The sequence below is a fragment of the Cricetulus griseus genome, assembly GCF_003668045.3.
Source record: "Cricetulus griseus strain 17A/GY chromosome 1 unlocalized genomic scaffold, alternate assembly CriGri-PICRH-1.0 chr1_0, whole genome shotgun sequence".
In the NCBI taxonomy this organism is placed as follows: domain Eukaryota; kingdom Metazoa; phylum Chordata; class Mammalia; order Rodentia; family Cricetidae; genus Cricetulus; species Cricetulus griseus.
In genome coordinates this window covers 184921841-184941717 of record NW_023276806.1, presented here as the reverse complement: position 1 = coordinate 184941717, position 19877 = coordinate 184921841, and the positions used below count along the sequence as shown (strand labels likewise).

Below are 19877 nucleotides of genomic sequence, written 5' to 3'. Positions count from 1 at the left end.
TCAGTCAATCAATAAATGGTGTACATAGCGAGTTCCAGGCCAGCCATAGCTGATAGCGAGGCCCTGTCTCAAAAGGAACGAAACAATAAAAGAAAACATGCAGTGTTTGTGCCCTGTGAATAAAGGATCATCACGGGAAATGCGGCTGCGAGTTTGTTTTTCTTTACATTTCCTCACCAGACTAGTTCTGGGAATGCTGTGCGCGAAATTCCCGAGATGTTGCAATCGAGAACTCGATCAGCAATTACAGAGTCTTCTTGCGTTTCAGAGGAGTAGATCCCCGCTGGCATTTTCTCTTTATGAAACTTTCAAACATTGACGATAACTTTGTTTTTGTTCGTAATCCCATCAGCTGACCCGGGAAGCTGCAGTTAATAGATGGGATGCGGCGCGAAGGAGTAAAGCCGAGGTGAAATCAGTCACTCACAAAACTCAGAATCATTCTCTGTACTAACAGTTACTCTCAGAGAAGCAGTCGGTTTCCAGTGACTTTCTCGCCCTGTGCAGCCCCAGGAGCGCTGCTGCGAAGGACTCACCCACCGACGTGAACCAGGGTGGGATCAGGCAAAGGCCAAGTCCGCATTGCTAGGGGAGCATCGTCCACTGCCGCCCAAGCAACCGCAGGTGAACGGGAGCCTGCTGCCGGCAGGGGGCGCTGTGCGAGCCGCGGCGGGCGGGGGTGGGGGGAGTAGGCGGGGTCTGCGGAGCCGGCTGCGAGCTGCGGGGATCTGGCTCCGCGTGGGCTGGGAGTCCCAGCCACGGCTCGTCGTCAGGTCCCACGGAGAAGCCGGTGAGTCCCTCGTGTGGTTCGTAGGCCACTTGCTCCCCGCCTCCGCGAGCCCTGCGAAACTGTGCGGGCCTGGGAGGGGTGCCGCGAGCCGGCTGGTTGCCTGCAGCGTGTGCTCGGGGCAGCGGGGTTAACTGGTGGACCCCGCGGGGAGCAGGACTCCGAGGCCGTGCCCATAGGGCGTGGAGCTTTTTAGGACGGTGGTTAAGTTTGCAGGCGGGTTGGGGTCAGATGTTAAGTTTGCCAACTCGGCAGTCTCCTCGAGTTTGCATCACCTGATGGATGGCCGCTACCTTGTCGTGATGTTTGTTTGGACTTCTGGTTTCCTAGTTAGTGGAATTTTTTTTTTTTCATTTTAAGTCCTTGGAACACCGGCCCTAGTCTTTGGAGATCTGGGTGGGATTCGGGTTTTCTCCAAAGTAGTCAATCAAAGCTTTTAAATAAGTTACTCCAGTGAAATACACTGCCTGGCATTTGTAGACACAGAATTTTAAGTACACTTCGAATTTGGCTGCGCTGTTGGGTTGGGGTGGGGAGGTGTCCACATATCCGTATTTAACCAAGGGAATTTACTTAGCATTAATGTACAGCACAATGCTTTAAGGGTCAGCTCTGAGAAGAACGCCATCCCCTCTCCCAATAATTGAGTGTGGCAAAGCCGAAATACATTTGAAGGTCCCCAAGATGGGACAGACACTGCAACCCACAATGTATTCCAGTCATTGGGTTTCTTGGATTCTAAACTCCTGGCCGTAAACATGAGTCAGTTGGGCTGTGTCAATATTTAGCAGGAACAGCAAGCCAGCCATCCTAGTCCAGCAAAACAGAAATCATGTCATAATCTGTACTTCCCTTTTAATGGGGAAGGGTCGGTGAATATTGGGTCAAATCCTGGAGTTCTTGACATCTTCATACTGCTGTTTCCTGCTGGGATTGCTGGGCAGTCTGATGTAACCCTCCCTCCTGCAGAACTCCAATTACATGTTTACCTAATGTCTAACGAAGCCAGCATGTTTTATTTAGCTGATATTTTGCTTTCCTGGTTTCTGGGCACACAGTCAACAATCACCCTTACTGACATGGGTATTTTTCCTTGGCCTTCCTCCTTAGCGTGGTACCATGCAAACAAATGGCTGGGCACCTCTTGGGGTCACTCTGGCTTTCTACCCGGAATCTCTGTGTAGTGGTTCTCTGTCAGCAAGCACTGGCAACCTGCTGCGGGTCACAGGACTGGATATAGAAGAGAGTTCTCATCCATTTTCTTCGTTTCCTTTCCTGAGTCACCACCCATCTGTACACTATTGTCCTTTAAGATGCATGGTGTTAGCACACAGTTATTGCCTGAGTGTTTGCGTGTCCTAAACTAAAAGGTTTTTGAGAACAGACATCTCATTTAACTTTGTATTCCCCATGTCTGGCATCATTGTTCAGAGTGTGTTTAATGAATTAACAGTGAGCAGCTATAGATTTATATACATCACTCTTTACCACACTGAACCGCCAGTTAAAATATGCTCTAAACTTAGTAAAACGTTTCTTGTGTTTCGTTACATGCATGCTACTCTATTCCTAGATACCCCTCCCAAACTACTGTCTTTATAAAATTACCAAATGACATTAAATAATGTTTTTGAAAGACTGTAAGCCCCTCCAGGTCAGGTACGAAGTCTCATTCTTCTTCCTTTTTAGCATCTGTGTGGACTTAGCCTTGTAAATGCTTGTTGAATGGCATACACTTTACCCAGGATTCTTCCAAATGACAATGGTCAGCACACAACTCAAACTTTAAAAAATGGGGGGGGGGGTAATTAACTAATGTAATTGAGAAATCCAAGAACTGGTCTCAGGTGTATTAAGTATTTAAACTATTGCCACCTGGACCTGTCCTTTATTTATTGTTTGGTTTTTCTGTGGTGGCTTTCTTGTGCTCAAATAAAGAAGCCTTCCAACTTATACAGGGGGGTGACATGGTAGTTTTATGCTACCCTAACGTAACAAAAAAAAAATTGTTAAGGATATCTTTTCATTCTCTGTGACATGGAGATTATGTCAGAAGAGGACTTAACTTGCCCACTAGACTTGACTGCCGTCCTAAGCTACTCAGTGTGATCACAGAAATTAACTCTGGATGGCCAAGCCTGTGTCATTGTCCTACAACCAGAAGAACGATGTTACATGGGCTAGTCAAAACAGTAAATACAATTTTAATTGTCATATGAATCCAAAAGACACTTAGAACCAGAAATACTTTGTCCATTTTTTTTATAGTCACATAAGCACAATAAGCTTTGTTGTGGATAAGATGCAAGTTTGAACAGGAAGTTCATTCTGGCTTCATATGCACTTTGTTTGCATATGCTTGGCCTGTGGATGATTTGCTGGGTGTGGTGGCGCACACCTCTAATCCCAGCACTCCGGAGGCAGAGGCAGGTGGCTCTCTGAGTCTGAGGCCTGCTCTACATAGCAGGTTCCAGGTCAGCTAGAACTGTATACTGAGACCCTATCTAAAAAGCATACAATATAATACATTTATTGTACCTGGAATTTGGGTGCATACCCTCACATGAGGTCACATCTGGAACTTTCCACTTGTGTTACCATATCAAGACTCCAGTTTTGCACTTTGGAACAACTTTGTGATTTTCACATGAGGGATCCCCAACATATATTCTCATCCTGAATGTTTCTGGACAGGTAATTCTGGAAAAGTTTCCCAAAGCACCTTAACAAAAAAAAAAAAAAAAAAAAAAAAAAAAAAAAAAAAAAAAAAAAAAGTTGGTGTTTGGGAAAGATGACTCCTCTATTCTTTGTGAAGCCCTGAGCTTTAAAACTTGGAAAGTATTCTAACTATTACAACCCACTCCTGGAAATAATTTTCCACTTCATGAAGTGTTACAGGTGATCCAAACTTCCAAGGTATTTGGAATGTTTTCCACCAACATAACTGTTGTATGTTTAATTTGTTTTTCTCTTTTGTTTGACAAAGTACAGATTGCAGATGGAATCCTCTAAGAGTGAATTTAGAGCTCACTCAAAACAATGAATAATATGACATCCTGCTACTCTTGAATAAAAAGGGCTAAACCAAAGCTGGATTGAGCTCTCTGAAAGCACTTAAGAAGTAATTTTCTTTGTTTGACTAGCTTCTTCTTCATGGAATTGACTAAGTGGGTCCGTCAGTGACTGAGCACGACTCAGCACCCCATTGGAAATAGATGGGCAGCCATGTTTTACCAACAGGACTTGTGCAAAGGCCACTCTGACCATACAGCCTTTTGGCCCTTGAAGCAACTGTTGGGTTTCACCTTAATAATCATGTCTCTTCTGTTCACTGCCTTCGGGGCCATTTCAACTTACAGATCAGTTCACAATTGTTTCAGCTTCCCTCATCAACCCCGGAAGCCTATGAAACATAAATCTTCCTGAAGTTCTGTATCAGCTACCTCAAGCCTCCACTGATAACATCATTACTCAAAACTGAAAACGGATTCCTAATTCCATTTTCCCTTAAGGGGAGTGGGCTTTCTTCTGAGAATCTGAAGTTAAATCTTCCTGAAGTAAAAAATAACAACTAATCCTTTATGTTTCATATAGATATAGTTCATTCATTGAGCAAATAATTGACATTTGTACACTAGTTTGCCACTCTCTAAATGTCCAGGTTATTCACTATTGGAATCTTAATTGTATCTATCTTCTCTCATTCTAAAGTAAATAAATACTTTATATTGTTCCATAAAACAATAGTATCATAAATGGCATAGACTTTTTTTTTCTAGGTGGCTGAAGCCATACTATTTTATAGCAATCATGGAGAACATTAAAGATATTACAAACCAAGAAGAACTTTGGAAAATGAAGCCTAAGAGAAGTCTGGAAGATGACAGTTACTCGGTAAAATAATGACTATAATAGCTAGTAATAAAATCTATACACACTTCAGTGTATTCTGAATCTACTGAATCTACTAGTGTTGAGAGAGTACATTCCATTCTAGTCTGCTGGTCTCCATGTTCAGATGCCTGTGACTGAAGTTACCCTGAGTAAGGGGCAGTGTGGCATAAGAGTTGACTTGACTAGTTTATCTGGGCAGAGCTGAATAACCTTCATCAGGTCCCTGCAAAATCCCAAGTCTTGTATTTCTGCACAAAGTGAATTAACTGATCATCCCCAGAGCCCTTCCAGTCCTTTCTAACACATTTGGTTCTAAGTTTTAAAACAAAAGTTACAATGTCCCATATAAAAGTAGTTTTGTTAAGCATTTTTATAGGCACTATAGCAGCTTACAGGACAGACCTCCAAGTAAACAATGACTCACTGTTTAACCAAATCTCTTCATGCAAAGAATCACTTGTCCCACTTTGGGTCAACCACAGGATTAAATGTTTCTCACTGCATCATTTGAAAAAGTGTCAGGAATCTTTGGTTCCAAAGTTCCTACCTTTTTAAAATATATGGAATTCGATTCTAACAGATTGTTTTATTAATTATTCGAAGGGAAAAGGAGTAAGAATTACAAACATTTACCTTACAAAAATAACCCTGTAGAACAAAATCAGTTTCATTTTCCAAGTTAACTCTCTTAATTGCTGAATCATAATTTTCACTCTTAACTAGAAAAATGTTCTCAGCTAATTCATTTAGGCTGTATTAACGTGCAGGAATTACAGAAGGCGTTTCCTTCCCACACAGAGTGACTAGAAAGGCATTGGATAGAGCAGTGCTGTGTGACTCAGGAAAATTCAGACAGCTTAGAGAGATCATTCTTAAGCACCGGTAGTTATGGAGTGCTATGTGAGTTAAAGTTACTCTGCGTGCAATGAGATGAGCAAGATAACCGTGCACATCACGGCAAGCAGTGGAGGATTCTCCTTTGGCACACATAGAGCTATAAAAATGAGGATAAAATGAAGAGATAAGAAGCAAGTGATTCATAAAGGAGCCCGATATGACACACTCCATGATCTTAATTTGGATTTTTAATTTGTTTATGCTTATCCCTTGTGAAAATGACAAATTATACAACACACATTCTTTTGAATTACTGAATACCAAGAAATAAATAAATAAATAAATAAATAAGTGGTGGACAGAGAAGTATTAACCTGTCAGGAAGCGGATCGTGTCTGCAGGAGTTAATTAGTCAGTTAAATAGTTTTTTTTTAATTTCTGATCATATATTATAGATCACCACTTAGACAAATGACTGTTTTAGAAATATAAAATCAAAGTGCAAGACTACATAGTGAAATTTGTATTTTCCCTACAATAATGACCCTATTATTCCCACTATTCTCATTCCAAACACCACAACTGCATAATGAAATTCATATTTTTCTTTGCTGGTAATGGCCCTATTATTCCTGATCCTTTGCATTTGAATTAATGAATTCACTGTCACTGCCCTGCATAATTAATTGCTCAGGAACCAACAGAAACATTACAGAATACCTAATATGAAATGCAAGTTTTCTGGTTTTGCCAAAGAATACCGGACCCCCCCCCAAAAAAATACAACTTTTTTTATTGGCTTCTTAAGATTATTCCATTATTTCAAATCTTCAAAAGAGACATGGCTGTCTAAGCTTTAGTATAAGTGCAGCATGTATCTCTTGTTTTAAAGAGAAATGGAATCCAGTTTGGTGGCAACCCTTGTCCAGAACCTGGCAAATCAGTTCAGTTATAAAGGGAGGAGCCTGGGCTACATGGGACTCTGTCTCAAACACAGGGGGAAACAAATAGACAAATGGAGAATTCTAGCATATCAAGATGCAGTAGTCACACCCAGACTATACCGCCCTTAGCTGACAGGTATCCACACTCGAGTTTCTGAATGCCCTGTTCCCTAAGAAGCACAATGACGGAGCAGGAAGTTATTAGAGTAAAAGAAATCCAGTGCTTTGTCCCGTGTTAAGACGTTCTCTTTCTTTCTCTTGTAGACTAAGCACACGGGAGACCCACACATGCTGAAAAGGCCCATGCTCTTGCATTTGCAGCACACCGTCCATGTTAATGCGTTTGACTGCCCCTCCGAGCTTCAGCACACGCAGGAATTCTTCCCGAACTGGCGCTTGCCAATTAAAATTGCAGCGGTTATATCCTCTCTGACCTTCCTGTACACTGTTCTGAGGGAAATCATTCACCCTTTAGTAACTTCCCATGAACAGTATTTTTATAGAATTCCAATCCTGGTCATTAACAAAGTCTTGCCAATGGTTTCCATCACCCTCTTGGCGCTGGTTTATTTGCCAGGAGTGATAGCAGCAGTTGTACAACTCCGCAATGGAACCAAGTACAAGAAATTCCCGCCATGGCTAGACAGATGGATGCTGACACGGAAGCAGTTCGGGCTGCTCAGCTTCTTTTTTGCTGTGTTGCATGCAGTGTACAGCCTGTCGTACCCAATGAGGCGGTCCTACAGATACAAGCTGCTCAACTGGGCGTACAAGCAGGTAGGGAGTCGGTAACTGCAAGATTAATAAACCAAAAGGTCCAAATAACTTAACAAATTAGCATTCTCTTGTTGTAGTAACAGCAGCATCCCAGTAGTCCTCATCTTATATTGAGGAATATTTTTAAATCGGAAATAAGTAACAACTTTAACATAAAAAAGCTTTGCATAGACTGTCAGGCTTCAATTCGCATCCTGACAGTGTGACTGTTAGGACTGATTTTTTTTTTTTATCCTCTACTTATTTACCAGACTTTGCATGCACTTCACAGTTCTGTCAGACTAAGCCATCAAGTAAGTTAACCTATCAGTAAGTATGGTTGCATTCCTCTTAGGTTCAACAAAACAAAGAGGATGCCTGGATTGAGCATGATGTTTGGAGAATGGAGATTTATGTGTCCCTGGGGATTGTAGGACTGGCCATCCTGGCTCTCTTGGCTGTGACATCTATCCCATCTGTGAGTGACTCTTTAACATGGAGAGAATTCCACTATATCCAGGTCAGTGATATGCAAAAATAACACTAGTCTTCTTGGAATGTTAAATATATTGATTTATTCCATAAAAACAATGTTTTCTTACTGTTTTTCTATTGCTTCTGTAAATTATAGGGTGCATTTTGTAGACATGAATAAGACACATTACTAAAACCAAAATATTGTTTCTTAAACTTAAAACTTTTTTAGACAACTTGCTGCTCCCATCCAATAAATGTAAATATGACATTTTAGGAATATCAATTGTTTACTAGCCCCTTTATAAAAACATTTTTTTCTATTCATGCCTTTGAGGTTACACAGTTTTGTACTCTCCAGAAAACAAAATCTTTCTCTAAAGTACAAAGTTTTATTGACTGAAGGTATTCTGATACCTAGTTTTGTTTTGTTTTAATAGAATCTCACACTTATACCCAAGCTAGACTGGAATTTATTCTGTAGCCCAGACTAGCCTGGAACTTAAGGCAGTCATCGTCCTATGTCAGCTCCCAAGTACTGGGATTATAGGCATGAGCCACCACACCTGGCTCTGTTATTTAATTTTTCAAGATGCTTTTTCTAAGTTACAATTAAATTAGCTTAATCACTTGAACTTTCAAAATATTTCTGGAATTCAAAATCCTGTCATGAATTCACATATCTTCTAGGTAGGGGGCCACACTTAAAAAGAACAATGGACCAAAAAGGGCCCATGTAACAAAAGCCAAGGAGCTGAACTTAATTCAGTCATAAGTAACTTCCAAGACATTTTGAAGTTGTAATCTTAACTTTTATGGGTAGGGAGTTTTGGAAATTTCCACACAGTGAGGCATTCTCCACTGTCTCTTCTGCACATCCATGTGTATCTCAATAAAGCCGCAAAGTTTCTTTTATCCCAGCATGCCTTAGACTCTGTACTACATTCTCGAAGAAAAGTATTCACGGATTTTTGTGTTTGGCCGGTGGCCATTGAAGTCCCCTCTCTCCCTCCTGAAATTCTTTCTTACATTGTTTTATGCCACATGTACAATGAGCACTGCTTTTTGGTATTAAACTGAATCTGGGCACTGTACCTTGACAAGTCCACCCTGGTATCTGTGCACCATGTGACCTATAAGTAGATAACACCTGTTTTGGAAAGTTAATCTTCACACAATCAAGAGTATCTTTCAGTTATGATCCTAGAAACTTCACCTGGAGTGAAATTGCATATCTTAAAAATATAAACCTAGCTGTTTAATGGAGGCATAACATCACAAATGAATAATTGAGATATATTTATTTTGTTAGGCTAGTGACATTTCCAATAAAAACCGTCTAGAAGAATCTTGTCAGAATGACTGAAAAGTATGTTGGTGGACAACTTTAAACAGCTTTCTCTCTGTTTAATGTCAGAGTGTTTCAACAAGTTGAAATTGTTCTTCATATCTTCTAGGTTTAGTTTGTTCAAACATTGAAATTATCCCCAATGTTTCTTCCATTTTATCAGAATATATGATGTTTTAAAAACATAGATCTCCATGAGTTCAAGGCCAACTTAATCTGCATAGTGAAATTCAGACTAGTGGGAACTAAATAGTGAGACTCTGTCTCAAATAAGTGTGTATACGTGTGTGTGTGTGTGTGTGTGTGTGTGTGTGTGTGTGTGTGTGTACATGCATACATATATACATATCCTAACAATAAATGCTGTAGAGGCTGTGAGAAAAGGGAAACCCTCACTCACTGTTGATGAGATTACAAACTGGTTCTGCCACTCTGGATAGAAATGTGGATGATTCTCAAAAAACCTGAAAATAACATTAGCATTTGCCCAGCTGTACACTCCTTGGCATATGCAAAAAGAATTCAACTTTCTCCTCCACAGATGTATGCCCAGCCATCTTCTAGTATTTGTTTTAAAGTATCTCTAGGCACACCTTCAATCCCAGCTTTCCCAAGACAGAGGCAGGCAGATTCCTGTGAGTTTCTGGTCAGCCTGGACTACTCAGTGAGTTTCAGACTAGCCAGTGACACACTGTGAGACCCTGGCCAGCCTGGTCTACACAGTGAGTTCCAGACTAACCAATGACACACTATGAGTTCCTGTCTCAATTATTTTTCTTTTGGTTAAAAAAAAAAAAAGTCCTTGTGCCAGTTCTCCTCTGCTGACACCCAGACGCAGGAGAAAACATCTTTGCCAGCACCCATTTGCCTGAGATGGCTAAACAAATATTTTAACTGGCCTCAGATTTTCCTTGCTGCTTTTTCTAGCATCCTCTAGAATGTACAATTGTGATATCAAAGGATCTTCTCTAATGTTGGTGGACCAGTGATTTTATTTCTTCTTTTTTCCAGCATATAGCATCAGGAAATTTTTTTAAGTGGTAGATTGGGGGGGTTCTTGTATCAAATAACAGGGTGACTTTATTCTATGTGAAGGAAGAAGGAAGAAATCTATAACAGCTTCTTCCACCTCCCTTCCTAAAACCTTTTGCTTGGCATTAAAAAATGATTCATTGGCAAAATGTATACACACACACATAAAATTCATCTTCATATTCATTTACAAAATTAAAATAATATCAGTTGATAAAGGTCACTGAGGTCAGAATGCTTTTTGTTTTGTTTTGTTTTTGTTTTTTGAGACAGGGTTTCTCTGTGTAGCTTTGGAGCCTATACTGGCATTCTCTCTGGAGACCGGGCTGGTCTCAAACTCACAGAGATCCGCCTGCTTCTGCCTCCCGAATGCTGGGATTAAAGGTGAGCACCACCAACACCCGGCCAGAATGCTTTTTTATAGTATTCTTCAGTCAGTTTATCAATATTCATCAAATACCTAGTATGTTCAAACCATCGTGTTGTTTCTGCCAGGACCCTGCTATAAGACAGTGTGTAATTTTAGATATTGCCTGATAAGCAAAATTAAAATGAAACCAATAAGACAAAATATCATAAAGCAAATGTCATAATGAGTTCAGGGATGCTGGTCAGTGTTACAGTACTTAGCTAGCATGCACAAGGCTTGCTTGATTCCCATCACCACCAAAAAACAAAAGCATCTTAAGAAAGATGTCTTAAACAGAATTGAGAGAAGGTGCAGATACTAAAGGAAAGGTAATGAATTTTCAACTTACCTTAGAAACAAGAACAGTTGCCCAAAAGTAATGTGGTAAGGACAACATGTAAAAAGAATAAAAAGGTATGAATGGACCTTGTTGAAAAACGTGTGGGGAAAATAACTGTAGATGAACGAAAGGATATGCAAGCAACAGAACAAGTCCCAGTCGGGTAGGGTGGAACTGACTATTATTAAAATCAACCTTTGTCATAATGTTTTTTTTTTTCTTTTGCAGAGCAAACTGGGAATTGTCTCTCTTCTTCTGGGCACAGTACACGCTTTGATTTTTGCCTGGAATAAATGGGTAGATATCAATCAGTTTGTCTGGTACATGCCTCCTACTTTCATGATAGCCGTTCTCCTTCCAACTGTTGTCCTGATATGTAAAGTTGTGCTCTCCTTGCCCTGCTTGAGGAGGAAGATACTGAAGATTCGATGTGGTTGGGAAGATCCCAGCAAAGTAAACAGGATGGAGGCGGCCTCCCGGCTGTAGAATTACTCAATATTGGTGTTTTGTTATAAATATCTCAAGTTTGTGTTTGTTAATAAAATGAATGCTTCAGGATCATGTTTTAGTTTATTTTACATTTATTTATTTATATATTTGGGGTGTGTGAGCACGTGAGTGCCACAGCACACATGTGGCGGTCAGCAGGACAAACTGTGGGAGTCAATTCTCTTCTTACACACGTAAGGCCAAAACTCGAACTCAGGTTGTCAGCCTTGTCAGCAAGCACTTTCAGCTGTTGAGCCACCTCACTCTCATGGGCTCTACTTCAGTATTATTTTATCTATGCATATGTGATGCATTTGGAATTTTTATGTTTTCTGACAGATTTCATTCAAAATAACTAGAACCAGTCTTTAGCATATTCTCTCTCTCTGGTATGGCTAAGCATAACCAAACTATCAGATTTGTCAAAATACATACATTATACATTTAAAAACACCTTGAAATACCAGTTTTACCATCTGTTTTCAGATTTATTTTGTTATGTGTATGTGTGTGTACCAAGTACATGCCTTGGTGCCCTCAGAGGCCAGAAGAACAAGTCAGATTCCCTAGAGCTGGAGCTAAGAGGTACTCGTTAGCCACAGTGTGAATGCTCAGAATTGAACCCAAATCTTCTGCAAGAGCAAGTGTTTTAACTGCTAAGCTATATCTAACAATTTGCTATTTTAATACAGAAGAATATTCTAGTACATGTAGACATTGAATAATGGTCAAACCAGGGCAGTTAGCATGTAATGGTTTCTATAATATACATCATGATTATTGTTAAAGAACTTTGTTCTGATGTAATCAGGTTTTATTCATGAAATAACAACAGAGATGTGTCTACAGAAATAGAGCAACAGAGTTAATATCACATACACATCCAAGCCATGCAAAATTCCATCATACAGGAGGAAAAGTAAATTCCATCGTTTCTACGTGAGTTGCAGACAGGCTGGTAGAACTTACTTTGACAAAAAGTACTCTAGAAGTGAGTTCCTGAAGAGCTCTAAGTCTTCCTAACACAACTCAACACTCCAAGATTTTTAGAATTAGAAAATGTCACCAGCTTTATCTTTTATACCCATTTGTTAGGATTATAGACAACTGCTTTGCTGATGGTGAAAAAAGAAAAAAAAATAAAACTAGTACATTCATTGGCTAGATCCTAGGTTTCTTTTAAATATTTTGTTCTTTTACAAAGATTGTTTTCTTTTGTGATAGAAAGTAAGAGCCTCCTACGTATCAATCTAAATTCAGTGAACGTGAGCTCCGAAATACATACACATGTTTCTTGGTATAAACATTCAAGCAGCACCATTGTGACCTTGGGCAGTGATTCATCACCGTCACAGGCAGAAAGTGAACTGAGAGGCCTAGAATTACAACCAGGTTCAGCAAGCTGTGAACCTGGGACCGCTTATCCATATCCCAACACAGTCAACCAGCTAAGGTTGGCGGTACCTGCGGCCCCATGGGCACAGCAACATGCCATGGCCTTTAGTACCGAGAAGCAGCAGCTGAGCCCCAACTATGCAACCAACATAGAGGATTCAGCTCAGAGATCATTGCAGTCAATGGGGCTGCAAAGAATGAGGCCTGTCAGGGCAACGGCTCAGTTCTGGCCGACTTGGTTTTAAAACTCCGTCTCTGTAACGGGGCAACAATGGGACTACTCTAAAACACCAAATACCTATCTCCTGTATTTTATTTTGTTGAAAAACTGGGTCTCACTATGTATACCAGGCTGGCTTTGAATTCGAAGTTTGCCTGCCTCTGCCTCTAAGGTACTTGGATTAAAGGCTAAAGCCACCCACCACACCAGCTCAGGAATTCTTGTGACAGGAAAATGGGAAGCTCCAACAGCCTCAGATTTAGATGCCTGGGAAGCCCTGTAGAGTTTATGTGGGCGCCAAATGTTATGTTTTTGTTTAAATTAGATATAATGAAAAAGAGGAGGGCTGGCGCAAGATAAGACATATTAACTAGTTTATTATTAGACATATTAAGCAGTTTATTATAAGGCCCCGGTAGAGTAGGGAGACTAAGAGAGAAGAGGAACAGGGGTAATGACTGACCGCCATGGCAGGTCGCCATAGAGAGGCAGAGAAAGCATGTAGGTGGGAGAAGAGAAGAGCAGAGCGAAGAAGCAGAGAGAGAGAGTGAAGCAGGAAAGTTGGAACTTTTAAAGGGAAGACTGCGCATGTGCACTGAGGTTCCACTCATGTCTCACATAATGTGTGGCGGGTGATGTGGTGATGATGTAGCACGTTTTTCTGTGGGTGCCCTCACTGTTGTCAGGGGGTGGGGTCTATCTCTTAAAGAGGTAGAGCCGATCAGCATTAAATTCTGAACCTTTCAACATCTACATTCCATTTGTAGCTGTCCCCCAAGCCTTTTTGCGATGGTTAAGCAGTATTGATAGAAGCAAACGAAACAGTTAAAGCCTTTTAAAACAATATTGGTGAGCCGACTGAGAATGTGAGCTTAGGAGGCCTGGCCCCACCCCTCATCTGCCATAAAGTGGTGTGAGTGAGGGAGAGATTTCCCCCTGCCCGGCTTTCACCCTTTACCTGGGGGCGAGGGGGGGGGAGAACTGGCCCTGAGGTCATGAGAGCAGGAGAGCTATCCCTGACCCTCATTGGCTGCAAACTAGGGACTGCAGGCCCTGCATCCTGACTGGGCACCCCTGTAGAGTTTATACCCTGTTGGTGGGGGATGAGAGGGTGGGGGAAGTGGAGGAAGGGAGGGTTTTGAGCTGGCCCCAAGGGCGTGAGTGTGGAAAAGCTGGTCCCACTACCATCTGCCACGCAGCGGTGTGGATGAAGGAGAGCTGCTTCACCTCTTGCTGGACCCTGGTCATAAGATGGAAGAGCTGACCCTGCTCCTCGCCAGCTGCATCACTCAGGGGAGTGGCCCCTGCACCTTGCCTGGGCATCACAGTAGAGCTGGCCCTGGTGGTATAAATGTAGGGGAGGCTGCCCTTAGGGTGAGGGTGTGAAGGCAGGAAACACCCCCGCCACCACCACCACCCCTTGCTCTTGATGCCTAGGGTGAACTAGCCTGGGCAATGCTGGAGAGCTCACCCTGGTGGTGAGGACGTGGGAGAGCTGGCAGACTGAACAAGCCTCCCACCCACCCCACATACACCCATCCATGATCTGCTGGAGCATGTAAAGGGACTGGTCCTGCAGACCCAAAACTGCAGGATCTCCATGATACAGGACAACAACGGGATAACCAAGAGGAGTCCCAGTGAAACCCTAGCCCCGATACTGAAGCCGAAACCAGAGACATTAACCCAGACTTAGTGAGCACTTGCAAGTAAAAGGACATGGACTAAAGGGTTTACTGTGTGACTTACTGTGTCACAGTACAGCTTCCATGACGAGATTTTTTTTTCTTTTCTGCTTTTTTCTTTCCTCTTAAATTTTATGTTATTTTGAGGGGAAGCTCGCAAGAGCAGGGGGCACAGATGAAGGGATAGGAGATGCATGGAATCAAGGTGCTTGATGTGAAAACCACCAAGATCAAAAGTTATAAAAACCAGTATTGGGGATGGGCAGACGTCTTGGTTGGTGAGGTGCCTGCTGCAAAGCACACAGACCTGAGTTTGCATCCCCAGCTCCCACATAAAAAGCCAGGCTCAGCATGCAACCTGTAATCCTAGTGCTGAGGAATTACAGACAGAAGGGTCCCTGGGGTTTGATGACCACCTAGACTAGCAGAACACACAAGCTCCAGATTCAGGGAGAAGCCCTGTCTCAAAAAATAAAATGGAGAACAGTTGAAAAAGACACCCGCCATACATGCAAACACACACACACACACACTCACACACACACACACACACACACACACACACACACACACACTCAAAATTGTTTTCCAACAAAAGAAGGTATTATGTCTTGGTATAGCCTTGGGTTTCCTTTTCTTCAATAAGCATTCGCATAACACTTTACATATAGTAAGCCAGGGGCAGTAAAGGATGTACAAGATAGAAAAGACCAAATTCCCACTAAGTCTCAGAAGACCAACCAAGCAGTTTCAGGAGCTCACTGGATTCTGGGTGTACTGTTATCACTAGGGAAGGAATGACGATTTAGAAAGGCCGAGTCATGATGCTGTGAAACTGATTCAGAAAACAAGGAGCTGCTTGAGCCGGATGCTGAAGTATAAGTAGGGGGATATCAGTAGAATGGGAGGCCAGGGGAGGTTTGATAGGTTAGAACACTACTTCAGACCCACTGGAACAATGCATTTGTAGAAATAACACTTTAGATAGAGACAAAGACCACATAGATTACCAGGATCATTTTATGACATGAAGCTTCCTGAATTGCTGTCTGAACCTAAAGTCTTCTGGGACTTGGGAAACCACTGAAAAGCTATAAGCAGGGGCTTAACACCTTTAGAATTGCGTTTTAGAAAGATCTGGACAGTACCAGATGACACTAGTTATTTTTCCCATTATTACAACCACACACCTTACAAGAAGAAACTTGGGAGAGGAAGTTTCGCCATTTTAGGCAGCTCTTGGTAAGCTTAGCTTGTGGGGCTAGGGCCACCAAAGCCACCCTAAGGTGGTAGATTTGGGGTTCTTTTTTTTCTCCTTGTATTCTTGTCTTGGAAACTCAAATAATAAGATTTGTGACTCATAGATGTTAAGTCTTTGAAATAACTTTATTCCATGGAGCTTAAGAGAAGGAAGACAGCCAGCTCCTTTGTAGCTGGAGGGATCCCCAAGAGGGGGGTACCATTGATGTTACTGTCTTGGAGTTGATAAGGCTTTGCTGTAAGGAAGAATGGAACAGTTGGGATGGGTTGGTCAGACCAGTTTCTATTCCAGGTATCCAGGCCATGTAGTTTTAATTACACTATCTGTATGGTTTTCAGGAGATGGGAAACAGAGCAGCAGGCCAGACCCCTGGCCCCTCTCTGACATCCCTGAGGCCAGGCAGAACCAGACAGTGTTTGACCAGTATTTCTAGCATCTCTGACCTCAGGCAAGGATGAGATCATCAGACCTAAGGGCATTCCTGACATTTTCAGTCAAGAAAGAAACTGGCTGCTTTTAGGTGTCCCTTTGCACCTGGATAATGGCTGACCATGAGCCCAGGCTCACCTCAAGTCGCTAAGCAAAGCTTCCGTCCTCTTCAAAAGGTGTCAACCCAGGCCTAATCCTCTTTAAATATTTGCTCAGTGAGGATCTTATCATTTACTGCAGGGGGGATGGCTAAAACCTGTTAAGATGATGTCTTTACTGCTTTAATGATGCATTTAACATCATTTTATGGTAATACAAAAGAAATTCATGATCCTTGCATTATTTTCTGGTCACAGAAAAGCCTGTCTGTTTAATCCCAGCACTCGGGAGGCAGAGGCAGGCGGATCTCTGTGAGTTTAAGGCCAGCCTGGTCTCCAGAGCGAGTGCCAGGATAGGCTCCAAAGCTACACAAAGAAACCCTGTCTCGAAAAACCAAAAAAAATTAAAAAAAGGAAAAAAAGAAAAGAAAACCCCATCTGAAAGAACATGCAAGAAGCTATGGCCCAATGACATGGGATCTGGCATCTGTGAAATTAACATACAAATTAATAAAAAAAAAAAACTAAATGTTTTCTGTTTTGTTTGGGGGGTTTGGTTTTTTGTTTTTTGGTTTTTGGTTTTTGGTTTTGTTTGTTTTGTTGTTGTTGTTGTTGTTGTTGTTGTTGTTTTTCTTTTGACAGTCTTATAGACCAGTCTGGCCACTGACTCCATAACCTTGAACTTCTGCTCCTCCTGACTCTACCTCAAATACTGTGATTGCAGGCCTATGTTACCACACCACTTTTAATCTCTTGCTCGGACTCCAACCCTGAGCTTCATGTATGCCAGGCTTGAGCTCTGCAAATGAACTAATCTCAGCTCCTCTACATCCAGCTCTTAGAATTTTCTTCCAAAACGTTGCAAAGTGCAACAGCTCCTTTTTTCTCTAAAACCTGTCTTCAAAGCAAAGGTGTTAGAAAATCTCCAGTGTAGATTTAGAGTTGTTATGGGCAGTTAATTTAAGGCTCTCTTCTTGCTGCCAGTTTTCTCGGTGTTTGTGGGAGCCCTTTGAAGCCAGTGATTTCTCTTTAGCTTCTTGAATAATCCTGTGCTTAATTAATTTAGTAAATCACTGACTTGTGACCATTCCACGTGACCCAGAGGTAAAATCCAAGTTCCTTTGCCTCCTGACGAGCAGGGGTTCCTGTTCCTTGTGGCTAATGACAGTGACCAGAATAGTTCAGGGCTGCCCATTTGAAACATGCCAAGAGCAAGCCTCCAGTTCCAGTAGCTATAAAATTATTGACCCAGAAGAGGACAAAAATCACCTGAGTTCTCTAATCCCCTGCCTGGAGACATGACTGCTAAGGAAATCAGGCTTTGCTCAGCAAAAGTCTGGATTTCAGTGCAACACTGGAAGAAAAGAGCAGGAAAAGGGGGCCATGCGAACCCTTGAATCTCCCTGGAGCTGCTACTCCCTTCTGCACTCTGCTAGACCCTCTGAGAGTCAGAGAACTAGGAAGCAAAGCTCAGGTGCTGCAGGCAGGGATCGATGCCAGAGTCACGGACTTAACAAAGCATGGGACTCTGAGAATGATTCCAAACTCACATTCGTTTTGTAAATTCCAATTGTGCTACCACAAAAGATAAATATTAATAGATTTACACAGTAGAACTAAACATAAAAAGAGCTTGAGGGATAGGCTGTATTTGTTTAATATCAAGAATCTTTTAAAACAAATCTATAACAAAAGCCAAGGTTCGGGAAAGTCAAAGTTGAACTGGGCCTCCATGGCTAGGGGCCCCAACGCTAATTAACTTCTTCCATTCCTGCCTCTGTGACAATGTGGGCTCCACATTGCCCCAAATGTCCCAACCAGGGTAGTAGCTGAGAACCAAAGGTGCTAAGTAGTTAATAGATTTTCTGTCCCCCGATAATAAATCTCCCCACCAACACAGTAAGCCAGATCAAGCTTCATTGAAAAAGTATACAGGTTTTTTTGAGCAAAAACAACTCCTGGAGGAGTTCTCCAGTCCCAGAGACAGAGGTCCATGAAGTTGTGTTTCCGAACTAAAGCAGAGAGACTTTATAGGTTGTAGCAAGGAGCGATCACAAGCGATCACAAGCGATCACAAGCGATCACAAGCTGGGTTTGAGTCCAAGTATGGTCAAAAGCTGAGCACTTTAGGTAGGGACTTGGGCAGCTGGCAGCTTGGGGGAGGAAGCTGCAGTCACCATCAAGAATTCAGAACTGAGATATTTGACAATTTACCTTTGTTCAGAGACTCTCTGAGTGGGCTGGGTTTGGAAAGGGGTGGAGGGAGGAATGGGGCTTTCTGAATTTTGCTGGGGTGAACTGAAGGTTCCAACCAACCAAGTAGTTCTCATCTTAATTCACAGAACAGTCGTCTACTGTGGAATCAGTTTGCTGAGTGGGGCTTTTCAGCAAAAACACCACCAAGCCACTGGGCATCACCTCTCCCCCAGAATGTGTGACTGGGGACCTGTCAGCGAAGGTGGCCTATGGGCGAGTAAGTGTGCTTTGATGGGTGGAATTCATGTCCTTGCTAACCTGACTTCACCAGTGTAACGTGAATGTTTCTTGCCCGGCTAGGTCTCACCACCCTTCTCTGCCCCAAAGAAACACATGAACGCTATATAATTATAAAGCTGCCTGCCTTTGGCTAGGGTTTCTTATTGGCTAGCTCTGACTTAATTATTAACCATAACTACTAATCCCTATGTTTCCTCGTGGCCTTATCTTATCAGAGAAAGGTCCAGGAACCTGTTACTCTCTGGCTTCCTACATGTTGACTGCTCAGCATGTCTGTAGAGAAGAGAAAAGAAGAGGAGAGAAGAGAAGAGGAGAGGAGAGGAGAGGAGAGGAGAGGAGAGGAGAGGAGAGGAGAGGAGAGGAGAGGAGAGGAGAGGAGAGGAGAGCAACTTCATGTTTGTCCCTGCTTATATTCTGATTCTGCCCAACTATGTTACTTCCTGCCTGGCCAATCAGTGTTTTATTCATTAACCAATAGGAGAAACATATACACAGAAGGACTGCCCCATCACACCAGGAATCTGGGGAAGCTGGGATTAAATCCTTTCACCTCCTCTATACACACACTGCAGGACAGAAAGCTGACTGGATCCCCTTACATTGACCCACCTGACTGTTCTTTCCTATGTCTCCAAGCTTCCATCAGCCTTCTTTTCCCAACTACCTGAAAAAATAAACACCAGCGACAAACAAAACAATCCTTACTATTCCTTTTCAGGTACATAAAGCATGAATAGTGTGGAAAACAGTCCCATCCGAAACATCTCTATTTCTATACAATGCAGGAGAATGCATTTCTAGGTACTTAGAAATGGAGGTTGGCATTTACTTGGACTTTGTAGAAAGCCCTTTTGATTTTTGTTGTTTGTTTATTGGTTTGTTTATTTGTAGCCCGTGCCACATAAATGTTTATTGGGGGAAGGATGGGGGCATCAGTTCTTCTTGGCTGCCAGCATGTTGCTCAGCTCTTCCTGCTTCCTCTT

General features: G+C 42.2%; 1 protein-coding gene across 2 annotated transcripts; it reads left to right on the top strand.

Moving 5' to 3' along the window:
* Positions 1 to 683: 683 nt before the first annotated feature.
* Positions 684 to 11382, top strand: Steap1 (STEAP family member 1). Of its 2 annotated transcripts, none has more exons than XM_027391573.2 (5): positions 684 to 790; positions 4567 to 4681; positions 6727 to 7239; positions 7574 to 7738; positions 11050 to 11382. In XM_027391573.2, exons 2-5 carry the CDS (start codon positions 4598 to 4600, stop codon positions 11305 to 11307), a joined length of 1020 nt encoding a protein of 339 aa, XP_027247374.1. In that variant the 5' UTR covers positions 684 to 790; positions 4567 to 4597; the 3' UTR covers positions 11308 to 11382. The 2 variants fall into 2 exon arrangements, with proteins under 2 accessions (XP_027247374.1, XP_027247375.1); XM_027391574.2 differs by having other exon boundaries at positions 704 to 790; positions 4552 to 4681.
* Positions 11383 to 19877: the final 8495 nt, after the last annotated feature.

Excerpts from the sequence above, each read along its gene's own strand:
- Steap1 (XM_027391573.2), top strand. The coding sequence starts at position 4,598 with ATGGAGAACATTAAAGATATTACAAACCAAGAAGAACTTTGGAAAATG. Across the intron at positions 7,240-7,573 it reads TCAACTGGGCGTACAAGCAG|GTTCAACAAAACAAAGAGGA; the intron begins GTAGGGAGTCGG and ends CATTCCTCTTAG. Across the intron at positions 7,739-11,049 it reads GAGAATTCCACTATATCCAG|AGCAAACTGGGAATTGTCTC; the intron begins GTCAGTGATATG and ends TTTCTTTTGCAG.